The 22,070-nt window shown below is 35.7% G+C and overlaps 1 protein-coding gene across 18 annotated transcripts in view; it reads right to left on the reverse strand.

Annotated features, from left to right (window-relative positions):
* Positions 1–22,070, reverse strand: part of LOC131436088 (PDZ and LIM domain protein Zasp) — a 211,029-nt gene that overhangs the window by 30,350 nt on the left and 158,609 nt on the right. For 13 of the 18 annotated variants that reach the window (XM_058604559.1, XM_058604557.1, XM_058604558.1 and 10 more), the window contains 6 exons: positions 21,093–21,285; positions 17,861–18,045; positions 17,699–17,790; positions 11,257–11,554; positions 10,582–10,779; positions 5,774–5,864 (listed from right to left, as the gene is read on the reverse strand). In XM_058604559.1, the coding sequence (XP_058460542.1) occupies positions 5,774–5,864; positions 10,582–10,779; positions 11,257–11,554; positions 17,699–17,790; positions 17,861–18,045; positions 21,093–21,285 (1,057 nt within the window). Of the gene's footprint in view, positions 1–5,773; positions 5,865–10,581; positions 10,780–11,256; positions 11,555–11,953; positions 12,204–17,698; positions 17,791–17,860; positions 18,046–21,092; positions 21,286–22,070 lie in introns of all 18 variants that reach the window. The other 5 variants (XM_058604573.1, XM_058604567.1, XM_058604565.1 and 2 more) reach the window with 4 other exon arrangements.

Consider the following 22,070-nt stretch of genomic DNA (forward strand, 5'->3'; position numbering starts at 1 on the left):
GTAGATGGCTGAACCGATCTAAGATTCAAATGAAATCTAAGAATCATCTATGATTCAAATGAGAGGTCTTAAAATCCTATAAAACCTCTTACTTTTTAGTCAGATCCGACTTCTGGTTTAGAAAATGCAGGGTGATTAGTATAAAAATGTCCATTTCACATAAATTAATCAGGTTTATCGGGTTTGCAGATTTGGATAGTCGATTACCAAATAAATTTATTTCAGTTTGAGCGGTATTCGTTTTTGGATTCGGAATGTACCCCCAAATTTTAATTCGCACTACAATTTCTCAAAGATGTCTACACACTCCTCAGGTGAATTTAACTGATTTCGGCTACACCGATTTTAGAATTCCGGTTCCAGTATCGAATCGATTCTCAAAGCTCAATCATTTTCTCAAAAAAGACCAAATCGAACTTCAAAAACAAATATTACAGGACTTAAGGTCCCATACAAAATTGGTGAATTTTATCCGATTCTGGAATTACAGATGATGAGTTTATAAATTTCATGTAAATTGTTTGGCGTAATAATTTATGACCATTCGAATCATTTTGGGCTATGCTAATTTCTGAATACCGGCTCTGGAAGTACCATAAATAATGACGAAAAACTCTAAAGTGGAACTTACTTCGACATCTCATGGAATGTTCAATCGATTGTGGCACGCTAAGATTGAAATTCGATATGTTTTGCAGTTTCGGCATTACAGGGTAATGAGTGATTAAAATCTCAATTTGCCGTTTAAAACGACGAAATAATGTCATGAGAACTAAAACACCTAAGAATATCCATGCAAAAACACATGCGTATTGATAAAAAAAGGTATCATCTCACTGCTAGGTGGATTAATCACGTTTTATTACATGAATACGTCTTACTGCACTGTGGGACGCCTTTTCAAAATTTACCCTCTGAGAGTGTGATAAGTTTATAAGACGGTTTCGAGGTAGTAAGTGACATTTCGTTTTTGCGTTAATTACTGGGTAAGCGTAAAAGGTTAACACTACATATATTTCGTTCTTTCTAGCCTGCACCTAATTTCGATTGGTTCAGATCCAGAGTTCAGCTAAATGTGAAGAATTCAGTTCCTGAATATATTTACAATTCCAGGTTCAGAATTCTGTTCTAGATATAAAATCCAGTTCCAGAATCAAACATTCGGTGCCACACACTGAAAATCAATTCAATCTCAGTGAAATAAAATGTCGAAACAGATCAGTCACACACAATTAGCTGATTGCTCAGTAAACAATAATCTGTTATCCGAGATTCGTTTAGTAAATTTACTGATTTTTCGACAAAGTGCATATTTATGCCGAGATCAGCTAATGCGTTTGCCGAAACTTTGAAATATGTGTTAGCTTCTGCCGAAATTTGGCTACACAACTGTTATTTACGTTTTACATTTTTGCTTGGTACCACGCAGTCATTTCCTGACATCTTTTCTTTACATTACATCAACATTCAGCTTCTGGTCGTTTTCATTGGAGCAAAATGCACCGAAAAAAAATTACCGATGGAGAAATCATAGCAATGAGCCCTACTAAGGGCTATAAATGATAACACTATATCTATAAGAATCATTAAAATGTTGAAATATGCAAATTGAAAGTGCAAATAATCAGTTTAGTGAACCGGTTGCTGCATTTGAATTAAAATAAGAAAAATTAATCGTATTCACATCAATCCGGTTACTTCTCAGGCACTACCCATCGCCCTTTTTAATATTGCTTCTTATAGTCGAAACGATGACACTGCGTCAGACTTGTAACAATCCGGTCAAGTAGTTCACAAAATAATTTTACTGATGAGATGTGACTGTTGGTATCATGTTTGAGTAAATATTTCCTATATGAGTTTTCACTCAACGTCAGCGGAGGAAACTGTTTTTTTCATGTTTCGACAGTGGCTGTTTTTCACATATTGTAATATAGTAAGTTGCAATTTTAAATACGCCCTATGCCATTGGCAGTTGAATGCATAAGTCACTGGTCTTACTAGCCAGTTGTCGTATTTTCGAGCCCCGACCTGGAAGGATTTTTAGTGTCAGTAGGATCGTAGCACCAGCCACGCAATACACTATGAATCGGCTGAGAAGTCTGTTGAAACAGAAGGTCAAATTCCACGAAAGGAATCAAGGATGGCTTTTATCGTATCAAAGAACGCTCACTAGAAACTCTTCACACGATTCAATCAGTGCCATCAAAGAGAGACGGATATCATCGCAGCAACTAAAAACCGGCATGGTTCATTTAACATTCGCGATCCGATTCTGTATGGGCAGTGGATAATTGCGATAAAATCATTTTACTTTTGCCGCAGATTCTAATTATGTGCATATAACCTTTGTATAAGCTGTGTCTATGAAAATGTATGTGAATGCTCCACACAAGGGTTTTGAAATATAGCAACCTAGTATGAGAAACATCAAGTTGAATCATCGATTCGATTTTCTGCGATAATTGTCAACTTGCGATTCTCTCTTGGGAAATTTCACACAGCACCAATCATTATCAAACTGTAATTTTTTTTAATGGCCGTGAATACTCAGAGTACGAAACGGAGCGAAGAAATGTATAAAAATTCTCTCGCGGTTTATGCATTGAGAGACTCGAGTTCTTGTAGCATCTTCTATCGGATTGAAAATGTTGTTTACAATATTGCTAAATATCAAGCAGCTTCTGTCAATTTTTCGCAATCACCAACACTGAAAGGAATGTAATACTAAGGCTTTGCTTTACCTATAGATATTGCAAGAACTCTCGAATTGTTTTAGTATATTCAATTCAAATAGATATTCGTAAATCTTCTTTAAAATAAAATTCCAAAACCTCCTTAAATAGAAACTGTGTTTTAATTTGATATTCATCTGAGAGCTATCATTGACCGAGAAAGAAGTTACCACTTGCCTTCAAGTATGTTGATTAGCATTTCTCAAATATTAAAATATTCCTCACAAATCTTGATATGAAATTGTATAAATTAAAAATGGAAAGAATTGGAATTTCTGAAATTTGTACTAGGAATGAACACTAACTCCGTATCATGTAAAATTCATGAACTGCTTTGAGATTCAAAGCTCAATCGGACAAACGACGAAATAAATCTCAAATGTCTTTGCCGGTTTCCTGGGTAAAAAAAAGGAAAATTATGTACAACTATAACAGAAAAGAATAAACATATGCTAACCTTCCACAAAATTATGGAATTTTATATTTTCTACAATTATTCTAAAAAAAATATGCAGAAAAAATAACTCGAAACAAGTTTGATTAGAGAACTAGTTTCATGGAGGTAGTCATAATTCAATAACTAAAATTAACTTTGAAAAGGCCTAAAAAAAGTTCCATCGAATTCCACTTAGATTTTTTTTTTATAGCATTGGACATGTCTTTTCCTATAAAATTTCTAAAAATCAGCTGCATAAAGTTGCATATTTCGATTCGGTGCAAGGTTTTGTCATAGGTAAAAAAGGTAAAATGTTGTATAACTTTGCCAGGAAAGAACAAACCTTTGCAGTACCTTCCACAAAAATATGGGATTTATATTTTCTAAACTATTCCATACAAAGTATGCATTACAAAACAACTCGAAACAAGTTAAGAATAAAAAACTGATTTTAAAGGAGTTGCCATAAAAAAGCTTTGAATATCCGAAACGGTGTGACCTAGACTTTTGGTATATTCGACAAAGTAAATTATTTTCAATAGTTCGAAAATTTTGTAGAAGAAAAAAAATTATGGTTATATTTTTTGTCAAAGTAGGCCATGAACAATAAGGGGTCGAATCAAATATGCGGCATATATTTGTAAACAATTACTTAAAAGCAACTATTTGCATTAAAAGAACGGTTTGGCAGCTACTGATTTATGTCCACGTTTTTATTGATTCGAACCACTGTGCTGCGAAAGACACTGTAGAAAAGTTGAATTGTTATGGGGATAGTTCTTTTCCAAAATACACCGTAAAATATTAATTCCTCGAGAGTTTCGTGAAAGCCTAAGCTTCACTGCCGATGAAATCCGCAGTGGCAGGTGAACTGATGCCGCTATTCAGAAATATATCGAAATCATACATGAAATGGTGTTAGCCTACCGAGAAGAGAAAATGAGCGAGCTGGTAGATGACACAAGAAGCAGTACTGAGTGCATGCCGTCCAAATTCTGCAGATGTTAAAAAAAACAACGAACGCGAGCGCACTTCGGAAACGAGTTTGACCATGCCGATACAAAATCATGTAGACTTTGGGAATCGATTGGTAACTCTTGATGAAATCTGGGCATATATTATGTATCTCGATTCAAACAAAGTTTTATCGAATAGGTTATGTTTCGCATTATTTTTTCTCGATTCAAATTCAATCGTCGGCCCTATTTTTGAATATGTTTTTGTCGTGAATACGACTTACTTTCAGTGGCACGTTCTCCTAGCTATTTGGAGATTTGTGCCTGTAATAAGATTTTGATCGTGAATATCTCTTGTTGTATCTAACGTATCAACACTACTACACTTTTACTACATGCCATCGGAAATACGATCATGATTTTATGATAAAATTTTCAGTTCTATGACATAATCTCAAATAATTCTAAATTAAACTTTTCTGAAATGTTTGGTATCAACGAGTATCAAAGAGGAAAATTCATGACGCGTGCTTGCCTTTCACGTATTTTGATCAGCTAGCTCAGTGATCTGTAGAAGGATTTATTCAATCTAACTACCAAAAGATTCGAAATTTTTCAGCTTAAACGTGTATTGCAACAAATTGAAGTGTTTCAATAGTATACTGTTGACAAACCTGTCTGATTTGACATATGTCAGCACCAGCCAATCAGAACGCATTCTGAAGAAGAGAACAAAACATCTGCTGCTGTATAACTGCATCGACATCAAGGATGAACATTCCACTTTTTCTCATAATTTTCTGAGCAACGCTTGTCGAAGCAAGAAATACGGGAGAGCAACATCGAAGATCTCACGCTTTTGGAATGAAGCGAGTGCTGAACAGCAGAATTGTTCCGAAGAACAGTTACACAGCACACCAAAACCTACCATTGGAAGTCATCAGTCGTCATGGATGCGCTGTTCAGTTGAGTTGAGTTTGGGTCGAAATTCATTGTGAGTTTCAATTCCATAAAATGAAATTGAATACTTTGAAAATTGATTGTTTAAGAAAATCACTTTTGGCAGTATGAAAAAATGAAACTAAACGATAGTGTACCCTAGCATAATCCTTATTTTTTCGAAATAATTTAGATTATTATTTTTTTAATTTATTTTGTCGCTGGCAGTACTACTACTATCAGACGATCGATTGCGTCAGCCAAATGTCTTAATTTTAGAAAAAAAAAAACAAATGACTTCTAGTTCTCAACCGTTGCTGTTGTTCTTGTTATCGTTGCTACACTTTCAGTGACGTGAGGTCGGCCTCCAACTGACAAACGGCAGCTCAACCCAGTCGGTCATGTATCGACACTACGTCGTTCGACATTTGTCACAATACATTCAACCGATGATGGTGTGCCTTGGTTCGACGGGATTTTCGCTTTCCGCAAGCTTCGACGAGCGGTGGTTCGTTTGTTCGTTCGCTGGGGGACGAGACGACTATAGTTCACTGTGTCTACACACCACGAAATCATGTCAATTAGGTGATTCTTTTTCCGTTAAAAATAGAGTCACTCAACAACATTACATCAACACAGTCACACGGGGGACAAATTGTCATGCTCGTGGGAAAAGAATAGAAAAATGAAAGGTGATAAATACTTACATTATTGGCGTACGGTGACAAGGAACGACCGTTCAGATTGGCGTGGGCGTTGAGAGCGGCTGAGATTGCCTGGACTCCAGTTTTTTGTCCGCTAATTTGTGAAAGTAAAGTAAAGAAATAAACATTAGAGTTGTGAGCAATTCGTATTGATAGGAACTAGAGTACGCATTACTCGGATAGGAAAATGGGCTCATGAAACGATAAAAAAATAGCAAGAAGAATAACACGAAACTCGAACACACTTACAAGTATCGGCGATAGAAACACACTATGTACAAGTTTTTTTTTTGCGATGAGTACGATTCAATTTGTTACTTACAATGTATGAAGACGAACGTTTTCTCTCAGATAAAAGAAGATGACTGAGGCAAACCGGTGCTGACTTGCAACCCGGCACTAAGAATTGTGATAGCTTTATACGCATCGATTCCGAGAAATATGGCTGACTCATGTGGAACCGGTCATCACTTTGCGAGGAAGTTGCCATCGGTGCTAATAAGCTGATTATGAATAATAATTTGCCTTACATTATTGAGTTATAGGAATGGTCAACGGAAACAATCGATTCATTTTATAGGAAAAAAGTAAGCTTTCAAGGTTAAATGACTTTGGTTCATATTAAAGGCTAGAATAATCAAATTGATTCTGATGCAATTTGTTCCATGTTAAAAACAAACAATGTGTTGGATTATCTTATAATCTTATAGCTTAGTGTTAAAATTACTTTAACTTAGTAATTGTACTGGAATAAGGGATTACTAGAACAGTATTCTTGTATCTATCCTCAGCAGAACAATCTTTTGCGATACTGATTTCTTTGAGCAGTTCTAGAACAGCAAATCTACAGAGCTAGAACAATTTTGTAAATTTATATCGTCTGAGACCGATATATTCAAGTGTCAAAAGTGACACATTTTTACAGTTGATCAAACACATGTTTAATGCATTCTGATATATTTTTATAGGCTGAACCCTATAAGTTTTCGATAGATTCGAACCGGAACAGCAAGAATTCCTAGTTTCACTTGGATAGTAACACTACCCATGCAATGGTTCTGCGCGGTGAAAATCGAAGTATGTTGTAACAGAAGATCGAGTACCAAGGACAGCATGAGCATTTTGATATTTTATGTGCAAGCAAAGCCTTGACGGTATCAGGGTAATTCCGCTGAAAGCCATTTCGGAATCAGGGTAGTTCCACCGGAAGCCATTTCGCCGAAAAGGTAATTTTTCCGAACGTCTTTTCGTCGAAAGGGACATTTCACCGAATTATTTAACAGTCTTCAAATCGTGATTGGAATTGAAATAAAGACAAGTGAACAATGATAATGTTCACTTCCGTTTTGTAGAACTACAATCGTACTTTTGAAATTTTTCAGAAAGACTTGATTTATTTTTTATTTTCTTTTTTATTTTATTATTATATCATAATCTTCAGAACGGAATTCCCAACTTGTTAACTTTATTAGAGTACCAACCAAGTAATTACTTGCAGTATTTCCCGATAAGTGAGTGCAAGTCCGTTATAAAAAGACATCGCATACCAGTCTAATGATTTGTAACACTTATAAACCCTTGAGTTTCGCCTACAATTCACGAGTGCTTGCAGATTCCTTTTTGCCTTTCTCTATAGAAAGGTATTAGAATTGCTGCAAAACCCGACTTTTGAACGGAGCATCGGAGACCCATAGAGTTATATACCATTCGACTCAGTTCACCGAGATCGAAAAATGTCTGTGTGTGTATGTGTGTGCACTTTTCGAAGATAACAAACTTAGACTCGTTTGAAAGCTATTATCGTACCATTGATCAAGTACGAAGACCAAATAGCTGTAACTTTTGGTTCCGTATAAGTGACGTAACCGACAAAACACGTTGTTATTTACCGCTCTAATATTTACCAATATTATGGGATCATCTCTAATTTCGTAAAGCGCTATCGTTCAAAAGTTTAATCACCTCGAAAAAAGTCCACATGCAAAATTTGAGCTAAATCGGACATGGGTGCTGCCCAGCGGTTAAAGGTTGAAAATTTTCGATCTTGAAAAAGAACTATAGGAGGGAGTACATGAAATTTCCGAAATCGAAACTTTTTCATGATGGGAAAAATCTTAAAATTGCATTAAACGTCGAAATTTAGTGTTATCTCAAAAAAAAAATTTTTTTTTTTAGATAGGCAACGCAAATGTCAAGCACTAGATTGGAAAAATGATGCTGACTGTGTGACATAAAAACTGAAGCATGCTTTTGTGAACTACTCGAATCAATCTGAATCAATTGGTGTCAAAATTAGTATCCGAAATTATTTCATAAAAGTATGAAATATATTTTCATGAGAATGTTAAGAGTAGTAAGTAAGTAAGTAAGTAAGTAAGTAAGTAAGTAAGTAAGTCACTTACGCCCTCAAATGACACTCAAATTTTGACACTATGCCCTTAAATTTTGACATTCTAAGTAAAGAAGATAAAATCTAACGAATTTTATTAGATACTGGACACGAAATCGCACAAAAAATGCTTTAGATTCAATTTCTCGTAAAACAAATTGGCATCAGAATAATGCTAATCACACTTAACATACTCTGATTTAGATGAAACTTATCATCCGTTTTAAGTATGGCAACCTATTTAATATTCACTAAAGTAAAGAACGACTTGGCTGAAGACTGGGTTTTAATAATGTAATTTGCAAATATCTTCCACTACATGTTGTAACTCGAAATCTGTTAGTTGAACAAAAGGAGTGTCAAAAAGTAGTAAGCAATCGGTTCGGCACTCGCATGTTTTCAGAGCGAAAATAAAAATTGGCGCTTTCAACGAATTATTCGAAAAATTTAATGGAAAACCGCCCCTGGAATTTATATTCCTATAAATTTTATTAAATCTATTATATAAACTAACATTTCGCGTCAATGCGAGCAGTGCTTTTAAAACCGGAGAGGTTACTGCTAAAAGAGTTTGTAGATATTGGCAAAACTTCAAACTCTAGGAACTAAGAAGAACTTGTAGACTCATACTACGATTTCACAGGGAAGAATCGATTTACAGAAGCAATCAATTTGCTTGTTGTAATGTTAAAAAATTATCAATAATTCTGTAACAGCGATGCAACAGATCGAAGAGATTATCTAATATTCAACTGTTCCATTGAGCTAACGTTAGATTTCAAAGTTAATTTTAAATAATCCCTCTGGTATCTTGGCAAGTGTTAGTAGGATTTAGCAAAATATTCGATTAGTGTCATTTATAATTGTAATTTTGCAAAATTTCAGAAAGATGAGTAGAAAATCATTGCATTTTGTAAACGCTGAATAATTTTCCGACAAATTGCATCAGATATGTTTTGGAAACGTCAGTTCAGTACAGTTTTTGCCATGGATCGCTTCACACCGCAACAACGCGCTGAAATAGTGACACTTTTAATCGAAAATAGGTCGTTCCATTGTGAGCACTCAATGTGCATATCGGAGAAAATATCGCGGGAAAAAGGCACCATCTGACTCCCCCGGATTTCTTTTTGAGTGGTTATTTGAAAAACAAGGTTCACGTTAACCAGCCTCAAACTATTGACGAGCTCAAGGCAAGCATTCGTGTTGAGATCGACGATTTAACACTCGAGCAAAAAGAGTTTTCAAAAACTAGTCCAAAAAAATTGTAAGGAACCTGAATGAAAATATATCATTTAAAGAAATCGGTTGTTTTTTCTCAAAGTTATTCAAACATACCGACATAAAAGATGGAGCACCCTGTATAACGTTTTGCTTCATTATTCCTTCATTTTGAGCTAGAGTGCCTCAGAGTTCTACTATTTTCAAAAAATAAAATGCCTAGAGTTCTATTTTCAAAAAATATTTTTTTTGAGATACTTGTTTTTGAAAATTTCGACAGATTGATTCTTTAAGCCCTTCTCAAAAGTAAGGCTAGTATCAAAATGATCTGATGATGCAAATTGACCTTTTTGATTATGAAGAAGTAAGTAAAAAAGTCGCAATTTCTCGTTGAACTAGTCAATTAGATTGCTAGATATCAGTGTTGCCAGTTGTACTGATTAGTGCATACAGGTAAGCTGCGGTTCTGACAGAGCACACCCTGGAAAGCCATCAGATCATTTCGTGGTATGATCAATAAACGACACAAATATGCACATCCATTTGAAAAATTTTGATGGCAAACAAGTGAAAACGAAATTGATCTTTGACAAGTACACAAAATGAATCCATGATCGGCGAAGTTTTCTAGTAACAATGGGATGAATCGAAAACGATACCGTGAAGTCAAACTTACTGTCGTGTTTCATCCGGATTTTTCAACCAACATTGCTAACGTAAGAACAGCTAAATACACCTCTAACGAAAACTGGTACATCACATTTGCCCGTAATACTTGTCTGTTAAATCACTAATTTAAACAACTTGAATCGTTCTCAACGCCTTTGTATGTTTTCGAATCTTAGAAACTATCACTTAACACTATAATTTCGTTTTTTTCTCTTTGGTTAACTGTCAATTAAGTATTTTGCTCAGCCTACTTCTCCACTACGGAGCATTTGTAATCTCCTCGTTTGCTAGAACGGTTTTCTGTAATAGGCTGGACGCGCTAACCGACCGGATACGGTTCGCAGTAAAGCAGTAAAGAACGAAAGAAAAGAAGAAAAGAAAAAAGAAAGAGAGAAAAGGATAGCGGGAGAAGCAACAGTAAAGCATGCGTTCGAAATAAAAGATTGTAACAGAGTACATTTGCATCCGTCCTGTGCCGGAAAATGGTCATTGCTGGAGTCGGAAAATGAGACAATTACGGTAATATACGTACGGTTTGGTGATGGCAACCGGAACCATTCCGTTGGTGCCGGGCGGTGGGCTCTGCATGGCCGCCAGTCGGGCGTGGATGTCGCAGTACAGTTTGTTGTTGAGATTGAAATATCCCTGATTTTTAAGTGATGATCCACAGGTGGCGCACTTGAAGCAATCAGCGTGGAGGTTTTTGTCCTTGATACGCACGAACACGCCACTGTGGTTGATCGTGTGGAAGGGTGGTTTGTGGGAGTCGAGTGGATGTTTTTTGTTTGTGGTGATCGATGTTCGATTGATGTTGTACGTTGAATTTGTTCCGTTTGAATGATGTACAATTTTGTATGACACAAAAAGAAAACCAAATTCAACACAACAATCAATTTGGAATCGGAAAAATAAAAACAGAAAACATTAAAGTCATGCGTTTTTTTTCTTTTTGTTTCGGTGGTCATAGTCTGGAAATAACCATCAAAATATAGGAACAGATTTGTCGCACTCATTCAGTTAACACTTGCACACAAGCATGCCAGAACCAAACCAAAGGTCAGCTGGTCGTTGATGAACGAAAACAAAAAAAAACGTATAATACAAGAATGAGCTCCTCTCTCTCTGTGTGATTTCGGTAGGCCAGAAGACATCAATCTCAGCCTAGTAAAAGTTCAGGACTTGCAAAACGGATTAAGGATAATCTTACTCTTGATGAATCCTGGGCGGGATGCCTGCTCTCGGCAGGGTCTGCGGGGCTGGTCGCTGAGCCAGTGGAGCAACCGGGACCGGGGACGAATCCGACGCTGGTCCATGCGGTGGAACGGATGGTGGCTGCTGATGCATTTGGGGTGGAATCGGTGATCTCGGTTTGTTCAACGGTCCCACCGGAAGTCGCCCGGCAGTTGCGTAACCACCGATCGCGTGACTTTGCGTTGCATAGAAATGTGAAGATGCTGATTCCAGTTTGTGAATTGAATAATTAGTTTTGTTTGAGTAGACGCTTACTGCAGATTCACAAAAGAAGGTAGTCACGGAGCGAAAATTCAATTGTTTTTGTTTCGGTAAAAATAGTTCATATTTACAGTACACAGAAACCGCACGGCAACGGCGACAAAGAGAAAAGAACACATGGGGAATCATTATTTACAACTAGGCTGCAATTAAAGTAAAATCTCTTGATAAATTGATTTTTCGGTGGCGTAATGCAAGATGTTTGGCAAATCTGCAACGGCATTTTGATTTTATTGTTTGGTTGATTTGTGGGTTAGTCGAGTCTGAGTAGCTGAAAGAGAAAATCGCATCCATTCTCGGCATTCATTCGTTCCTCGGTCGTCTGATTTTGGTGGTTTTTACCAGCATCAAGCAAAAAATTAAACTCGTGACATTTGTCGAATCACACTTACACAATAAGACGCTCACACGAGTGACAAATGTTTTGACCAGCCGGAAGACCATTTGTGACCACTGGAGGCTTATCAACCGGAGCAGCAACGTGCTTCGTGACGCTGTTGGTTTGCTGATGTTGCTGTTGTTGTTGTTGTTGTTGTATTTGTTGTTGTTGTTGTTGTTGTTGATAATGCTGTTGGATTGGCTGCTGGGGAACTTGTTGCTTTTGCTGCTGGTTGACTGATGATGGTGAGGTTGGTGAATCGACTGAAGAGATTAGTATTCGTGTTTTGGACATTTTCCATATTAGTTTAGCAGGCAATTATAATTGATTTTTAGTGAGTGACCGTACAGCCAAGGTGATCGTGTAAGTTCAAGGAAGGCAATTTTAGCTGATTCAACCATTGATTTATTCAATTAATCCTAGATTAAAAAATCAAAACATCTTCAAAACTTAAAAATGTCTTTCGAAATAAATCTTTCAATAAAAATTTTGAAGATCATCAAATTAATATATGAATATTATTTCCAAAATTTCAGCATTGAATTTCTCCATTGAAAAAAATCTGGAATGCAGGGAATTAATAAGAAAATAACAAAAATAGGTATTTTTGACGGTAACATTTTTTCTGATTTTTAAATTTTAAAGTTATGTAAGGCTCACAAGATTTCTTCAGTTGTTCACATTAATCGTGCCACAGTGATTCTTCTTAAAAAAAGTTATCTCATGAAAAATTCACAAAATGCAATAAAAGTTGCAATATTTGAATTATTCCTACACATTCTCTGATCATATTAGACGCAAAAGAAACATATGATTGAATAGATGACCAAATTTCAACAACTTTTGACTTATCCAAACTCATATTAATTGTTGTGTGCGGGAACAGGCATAGCCTGATGGGTAAGTCGATGCCTTTCACTCAACCTGCATGGGTTCGATTCCCAACCTCGCAATTTCCCCATTTTCAGTGATGGTATACAATTTTTAACCCACTTTACCCTATATTTCCGGATCCGGAAGTCGGATCCGCATGAAATTCAGGAATTACGTATGGGACCTTTCATTTGAACCTAAGTTTGTGAAAATCGGTCGCGCCATCTATGAGAAAAGTTAGAATACATATTTTCTTTTTTTTGCACATTTTACCCCATAACTCCCGAACCGAAAGTCGGATCCAAATAATATTCAGGAATTTTTTATGGGATCTGAAGACCTTTTATTTGCATCTAAGTTTGTGAAAATCGGTTCAGTCATCTCTGAGAAAAGTTAGTGCACTTATTTTCACAATTTTTTGCACATTTTACCCCATAATTCCGGAACCGGAAGTCGGATCCAAATGATTTTCAAAAATTTTGTATGGACATAACCTTTCTATAAGAGAAAGGCAAAAATAGCTAAGAGTTCTTAAAACTTCGCATATCTTCAATATTCTGGAAACTCACAAAAATAATACCAAAATGGGTTTTGAAAATTTTCATATTATTTAAAGCCTTTGGAAATTCCAGAGCTTCTTAACATTCCTTACATTCTCAAAGCTCAAATTTTTAAGTTTTCCAAACGACTCAAAACCTGTTTAAATAACCAAAAGTATTACTATTATAAAATAAGTGAAACCATGACGAAATTGTAAAATTCAAAGTTTTTCAAATCTTATAAAATCAATATGTTCTAAAAATTCGTAAAACACCTCCAATCCCCAAAACGAGACGTGCGTGAATTTTCTAAATTTCTTGAGGTCTTCGAAATGCTCCAATTTGTTCAATTCCTTATATATATATATATTCAATATTTTAAAAAGCAATTGCCCAATTTTCATAATCTTTAGAATTGCAATATTTATTCATCAAACTGTCAAAAGTTTCTAAAGTTTTCGAATTCATATTATGTCAAATGGGTTATTTTTAAAAAGTTTCTAACTTAAATTTGTTCAAATATTCTCCTGATACCGAAAGTGCTAGCAAATTTTAAATGTAAAACATTTTTTTAATTTAACAACGTTATAAATATCTGAAAATTTTAATTTTGTTTTCCAAATTTAAAATTTTGGAGTTAACAAATTCTTGAATTCCGAAATTTACTACATTATATGAATTTTCTTATATTGCCTAAATTTACCACATTTCTTCTAAAAGTCTTAATATTTGTTGAATTTTCTGAATTTCAGAACTTAAAAGAAATACAACAGATTTTGAATTCACTAAAATTTCTTAGAGTGCATAGATTTGTTTAATCCTTATTTTTCTTTTTCAATTCTCTAAATTTCCTGCTTTTAAACTTAAGAAAACTTGAAAAACTCAGCTAATTCCTAAAATTCTAAAGATTACAGAAATTTGCAGAAAATTATTAATTTTTTAGAATTCCGAAAACTCATGAAATCTTTTCTATTCCAGAAACTATTAAAATGCCTGAAAATTCTGATCCTTAAATTCCTTAAATTCTTTAAATTCCTTAAATTCTTTAAATTCCTTAAATTCCTTATATTCCTTAAATTCCTTAAATTCCTTAAATTCCTTAAATTCCTTAAATTCCTTAAATTCCTTAAATTCCTTAAATTCCTTAAATTCCTTAAATTCCTTAAATTCCTTAAATTCCTTAAATTCCTTAAATTCCTTAAATTCCTTAAATTCCTTAAATTCCTTAAATTCCTTAAATTCCTTAAATTCCTTAAATTCCTTAAATTACTTAAATTCCTTAAATTCCTTAAATTCCTTAAATTCCTTAAATTCCTTAAATTCCTTAAATTCCTTAAATTCCTTAAATTCCTTAAATTCCTTAAATTCCTTAAATTCCTTAAATTCCTTAAATTCCTTAAATTCCTTAAATTCCTTAAATTCCTTAAATTCCTTAAATTCCTTAAATTCCTTAAATTCCTTAAATTCCTTAAATTCCTTAAATTCCTTAAATTCCTTAAATTCCTTAAATTCCTTAAATTCTTAAAATTCCTTAAATTCCTTAAATTCCTTAAATTCTTAAAATTTCTTAAATTCCTTAAATTCCTTAAATTCCTTAAATTCCTTAAATTCCTTAAATTCCTTAAATTCCTTAAATTCCTTAAATTCCTTAAATTCCTTAAATCCCTAAATTCCTTAAATTCCTTAAATTCCTTAAATTCCTTAAATTCCTTAAATTCCTTAAATTCCTTAAATTCCTTAAATTCCTTAAATTCCTTAATTTCCTTAAATTCCTTAAATTCCTTAAATTCCCTAAATTCCTTAAATTCCTTAAATTCCTTAAATTCCTTAAATTCCTTAAATTCCTTAAATTCCTTAAATTCCTGAAATTCCCGAAATTCCTTAAATTCCTTAAATTCCTTAAATTCCTTAAATTCCTTAAATTCCTTAAATTCCTTAAATTCCTTAAATTCCTTAAATTCCTTAAATTCCTTAAATTCCTTAAATTCCTTAAATTCCTTAAATTCCTTAAATTCCTTAAATTCCTTAAATTCCTTAAATTCCTTAAATTCCTTAAATTCCTTAAATTCCTTAAATTCCTTAAATTCCTTAAATTCCTTAAATTCCTTAAATTCCTTAAATTCCTTAAATTCCTTAAATTCCTTAAATTCCTTAAATTCCTTAAATTCCTTAAATTCCTTAAATTCCTTAAATTCCTTAAATTCCTTAAATTCCTTAAATTCCTTAAATTCCTTAAATTCCTTAAATTCCTTAAATTCCTTAAATTCCTTAAATTCCTTAAATTCCTTAAATACCCTAAACTCCTTAAATTCCTTAAATTCCTTCAATTTTTTAAATTCCTTAAGTTCCTTACGTTCTTTTAATTCTTTAAATTTCTTAAATTCCTTCAATTCGTCAAATTCCTTCATTTCGTCTAATTTTTTTATTTTCTTAATTTCCTTCAACTATTTAAATTCCAAAAGTTCCTCAAATTGCTTGAATATCTACAATTCTATAAATTTCTCAAACATTCTGAATTCCTCAAAATGTATAACATTCAAAAGCTCCCTTGCTTTAAACCTCATAAATTCGTTGAAATCTTCAAATTCCACCAATTCCTAAAGAACATATTTTTATTACTAATAAATCCCATGACCTACAAATTTATTCAATTTTTTAAAACTTCTTTAGTTTCCACTTCTTCTTGAATTTCAAAGATACCAGAACATATCAACATATTTAAAAATTTTGATGGTTTCCAAATTTTTCTAAATCTTTATATACTAAGCATTTCCAAAGTTTCGAAAATATCTCTAATGTTATAAATTCCTTGAAACTTGAATCTTTTTATTTTTTCAAAACGCCTCAATTCCTACAATTTTTTAGCTTATCAACATTCATGTAACTCATGGAATTTTTCAGGTTTTCAAAATTTATGGGCTATTTGCTTTTCTCACGCAAATATCATTTCTTAAATTTCGATAGATTTAATTTTTTTTCGATATTTCTCCGATTCAAACGCTGTAGAGAAATTTCAAATCATTCGTGAACAGTATATAAATTATATAACATATCAATATGCATATGCTGTTGTGGACATTTATCAGAATATTGATTCTTCGATAGGGACGTTTTCAAAGCCATTTAAAAACTGTGAATGTCAATAATTACAGGAATATATAAAAATGCAGACTTTATGAAATACATTTTTTAGACTCCTGAGATTACTTAATTACCCGAGATTTTGCAAGTATGCTTACAGTTCTAAGAATTCCTACCGGGATAGCAAAATTTTGATGTTTGTTTAATTTTCAAGATATTTACGATTCCGAGAATTGTTCAACAATTTTTGAATGAATAAGTTTACCTAAGTTTTTTTCTATGCTATAAAACTTAGGTGTCTCACGCGATTGGAGGTAATAAGTCGTTAAAACGTTAGAACGGTTTGTTTGAAAATTTTTACATACACACATCTATTTTTTAAAGTAGTTTAATAACTTCCAAGTACGTTACATTTTGAAATTTTAAACCTCCGTGGATTGATCGAATTCTAAAAACTTTTTAAATTTTAAAAAATTCGAATCGCTTAGTAATTTTAGTGGGCTCATCATTGCATCAACGAAACCATATGACATTAATTTGAAAAGACATTTTCCTGCTATGATTCGATGGTTTTATGTAGCATTTTGAATGCTCACTTCTCATACTCGAATAAATCAACGTGAATCAGCTTGCGGTCTACTGAGGTCCATGAACGAATTTAAATGTTAACCAAACACCGTGTAGATAGTTCTGATGCATTCAGACTGATGGACAGACTAGTGGACAGTTAAAATGTTCCAATTTTCATATATAAGTTAGTATCCCCGAGTCCACTACGCAAACTAGAACAGCCGTTGGACGAATGAGAAAAGGATTAGTTACTTGACCAAAAGCCAAACTTAATTTTCATTCACACGAGCACTAGCCGAGATTGATGATGAATGTTACAGAATCAGGCAGCGAGTAATGAATGAAGTTGTCAGGAAGGGTAGAAAGGAGAGGATGTGTTTGAGGTGTTGCTTATAAATAGATTCCTGAAGCTGTCATAGCAGCACAAGCGAAAGATTATCGGGTGATTTTATAAGATATGCCAACGAGCAGTGTTTTTTTTTCTTGTTATGAAGGTCTACCAAAAGTGTACTTAAATGAAAATTCTTAGCTCATGAATCATGATTTTCGAGATCAAAACAACGTCAATGTAAGGATGAAAGAACTATAACTAATTTAATTGATCAGCTGATCGGACGCAAAAATGTTTCCACCACCGTTTAATAGCTTCAACATAAAGGCTAGAGTATAGTAGTGGGATAACAGGTCCTCATTACCTGGCTCTGGTTCGTTGCCCTGCTCGTGCAAAAGCTTGTAAACCTCGGAGTTGGCTGGCGAATAAACCCGTTCATTTTTCTTGAAGTTGACACTAAAACGAAAGAACATTGCTTAATCACTTTGAACAGCCTGGCTTCTGTTTTAACTGTTTTTCTATTTACCCCAAAACACCACCAGCAAGGACCTCAGCCTGGGAGGAGAGGGTTTCTGCAATGGTTTCGTCACTGTACATGGCAACCGGAGTGTTGTATTGCTTGTTTACGATGCTCTTGATTGGTCCTTCACCGCCGTTGACCTGCTGCTGTTGTTGTTGTTGTTGTTGTTGATGTTGTTGCTGTAGCTGTGGCTGCAATTAGGTTCTCATTAGATATTCGATCGATCGTGGAAAATGTTTTTTATCTAGACTTACTGGTACAGGCGAAACGGCCGCAGCAGCAGGGAACGGTTTGGCGGCCTGATTGTGGCCACTGCCAATGTGCTGGACTGGTTGTGGGGTGGCAGCCAGCGATGTTTTTGTGACAGGAGTTACGTTGCCGGCCAGCGTTGGTGTTGGGGACGGGAGGGAACCGACCGGGGTTACCGTGGGCCTCCAGGCAGAACCTCTGTCAAAAGTTCGATGAAAAAATTGTTTTGTCAATAAATTAGATACCGTGAGATTCGCGAAAAGTAAAGGCAAATATTTTCATGATCAAAGTAATGAAACCAATTGATTTATCGCACTTTACTTTTAGGCCATCCATGGAAGTTGACCATCAATGTTAACTTCCCTCTCTGAGCAGCCTAGATAGCCGTGTAGTGTCGGTAGCGGTTTCCCAACTGCTAAGAATAACGCTACGGTCCACCTGTACCGGTGGTATAAGTCCACCAAACAGGTAAGCCGTGTGGCATCCGGCGGAATTATTTTTTACCAAGAATTGATCCACTGGTTTCCTATTCCATGTCGTAAAAGGCCACAAAAATAGGAACTCCTAAGTCAAGATGTATTTCCGTGCCGATGGCTGAATGGCTGCAGGAGGTTAAACAATGCAGTCGTGAACGGAATATCTTGGGTTTTTCCCTTACTGGATACACGCAATGCTTAGCAATCAACTTCTTTGATCATCGCTTCGGCAGGCCAGAGATTAGAAAGCTGAGTGTCTGTGGGTGTCCTCAAGGTGGTGTACTATCCCCGCTTTTATGGAACCTAGTCGCTGATAGTTTGTTAAGGAAACTTAATAACCTTGGATTTCCGACTTATGGTTTTGCCGACGATTATCATATATTGATGACCGGTATAAGCATTAACACTCTCTTTGATTTAATGCAGCAAGCTCTGCGATCTGTTGAACAATGGTGTTGTCAGGTTGGATTATCTGTAAATCCTTGCAAAACATCAATGGTGCTTTTCACTCATCGTAGGATAAGCACAGGAGCTCGTCCGTTACAGTTCTTCGGCTCAGAGGTTACTGTGGTCGATCAAGTTAAATACGTCGGGGTTATTCTTGACTCAAAACTGAATTGGTCTGCTCACATTGATTTCAGGATTAAAAGAGCTTGCATGGCTTTCGGCCAATGCAGACGAGCTTTTGGAAAATCATGGGGACTCAAACCCAGATATATTCATTGGATCTACACAACTATCGTTAGACCAATTTTAGCATATGGATGTCTTGTATGGTGGCAGAGACGAGAAGTCGCGACAGTTCAGTCAAAGCTAAATCATATCCAAAGGATGGTCCTAATGGCGATGACAGGAGCATTCACGACAACTCCTACTGCTGCTCTAGAGGCGCTACTGTGCATTAAACCACTACATGTGTTCCTAAAACAAGAAGCATTATCTTGTGCATACCGTCTTAAGGTTACAGGGCTTTGGAACAGTAACCCATTAGAATATGCTACCAGTCACACTCGCTTGTGGTCTCAAATGGTTCCGTGGGATGAGTATTTACTCGCTCCTAGTGACCTAACTCTCACATGCAGTTTTCCTTTTAAAACATTCAATGTGAGCTATCCTCTTCGTTAGGAATGATTGTCTGGTTGTCTGGAACGACAACTTGATGAACACATAGTTTGTTTTACGGACGGTTCTCTGTTGAATGGTCGTGCTGGTGCTGGTATCTACTGTCGTGAAATAGGCTGGAGCAGTCTCATTCACTTGGTAGATACTGTACTGTGTTCCAAGCAGAAATCTACGCAATTCTGTGTGGAGTACAATCGGCACTTCAGCAGAGGATCTGTGGTAAACGTATTTATTTTTGTTCCGACAGTCAGGCAGCCTTAAAAGCACTCAGTTCGAATGACTCACGGTCGAATCTAGTGATCGCATGTCGAACTCAAATTGAAGACCTCAGCATTTCAAATGCTGTTTACTTCATATGGGTACCCGGCCATTCTGGTATTACTGGAAATGAATGGGCTGATGAGTTGGCTAGAGCTGGTGCAACGAATGATTTCGTTGGTCCTGAACCAGCTTTACCACTTTCAACTAGTTGGATAAAGCACAAGATTCGTTCTTGGGCTGCATCCAAACATGCCAGCTACTGGCGCAGCTTGCAAACTTGCGCTCAGACAAAAGCATTTCTACCAGCTTTAAATCTGAAAATGTCAAAGTGTCTACTGCATTTCTCCAAGTATCATTGAAGTATTCTGGTCAGAGCTCTGACTGGACATTGCAAACTCAATTATCACATGGCTACTGTTCAACGTGCTGAGTATTATTCGTGTGATTTGTGTGAATGCGATTATGGTACTTCATATCATCTGATACGTAACTGTCCCGCATTGACGCAGCTACGTATCCGGGTTTTTGGTTCTCCATACATGGTTGAGTCTGTGTATGCGGAGCTAAAATTGAAGGATATTCTCTCGTTTCTCACCCAATGTGGTAAGGAGCTATAGTCAGAAGGGTTCATCGTTCTTCCTGGAGTGAATGAATCCCTTCTGTATTCACCTTAAATAGGGTTTGGCAGATTGTTTGGCATCCTCTGGGGGGTACCGCATTTACTTCTGCTCGTACATACTGCGAGTCGTTCTGCATTCTTCCGGGAGTGCAGAATGGTGTCGCTTTTGTAAGATCTCTAAATCCTCTCGGGGGTTGAAGGTTTTATTAACAGCAGACTGTTCGGGACCTCGTAGAGGTTCAGAATTTCCTTCTGCTTCCACTAAATGTGATCCTCAGCAGATTGTTCAGCATCCCTTAGGGGTGCAGAATTTACTTCTGCTTTTATGTGTTTTTGTGTCGTCAATTTTTCCCATCCTCCTAGTCCAACCCTTACCATTTCCTTTCAATCCTTCCCTCTTATATATCGGGAAAATGATGGCAAAACAAATTGATGGCAAGGCACAAATCTACAAATATCAAGGGGAACGTGCCATTTGAGCCAATTTGTTCTGATTCCTGATTCCTGATACTGGTACAGGCGAAACGGCCGCAGCAGCAGGGAACGGTTTGGCGGCCTGATTGTGGCCACTGCCAATGTGCTGGACTGGTTGTGGGGTGGCAGCCAGCGATGTTTTTGTGACAGGAGTTACGTTGCCGGCCAGCGTTGGTGTTGGGGACGGGAGGGAACCGACCGGGGTTACCGTGGGCCTCCAGGCAGAACCTCTGTCAAAAGTTCGATGAAAAAATTGTTTTGTCAATAAATTAGATACCGTGAGATTCGCGAAAAGTAAAGGCAAGTATTTTCATGATCAAAGCAATGAAACCAATTGATTTATCGCACTTTACAATGGGATGCGGTTTTGAATGCTGGTCGGACATCGTCCGAGAGACCGGATTAAATATGAAATTGAGCAAAAAACGATAACCCGGTATAAAATCAAAATTGCAATTGGATTTAGGGGCACTTTATGTTATCGGAAATATTACAAACAAAAAATAGTTTGTAAAACTTTGTTTTTCAACAAAGTTAGTCAGCACGCCATATAGCGAACGGATCATTTGTATTGGTAATTTTGGCAAAATGGTAATTTTGAAAGAAGATTTTTCTATTCTGTTGGGAATTCAGAGAAGGTTATTGAATTCATCTACTCAATTTAGATAGTGCCACCAATATTATTTCGCGGTGAAGTCTTGTAGTAAAAATAAGGCTTTTATTACCGTTTAAGAATTTTAAGACCGTGTGAATCTGTTTATCTTGAAATGTTGTCAAACATTTTTATTTTTTCAAGATACACAAGCCAACACGGTATTCAAAATTCCTCATGTCATTGTGTCTTTACCGGATGAACGATAGAAAACAAAATATGTCAGTTTTTGCAATGACTGAGTGTAAACATGTATTGGAGAAGACAAATGAATGAAAAACTTACAGAAAAGATGATTTTTTGGAAAAAGATACGCCACCCTATGCCTTGTGATAGACACAGCTCTAAAACATGACTAGGCAC

Source organism: Malaya genurostris, chromosome 3 (genome assembly GCF_030247185.1).
Source record: "Malaya genurostris strain Urasoe2022 chromosome 3, Malgen_1.1, whole genome shotgun sequence".
NCBI lineage: Eukaryota > Metazoa > Arthropoda > Insecta > Diptera > Culicidae > Malaya > Malaya genurostris.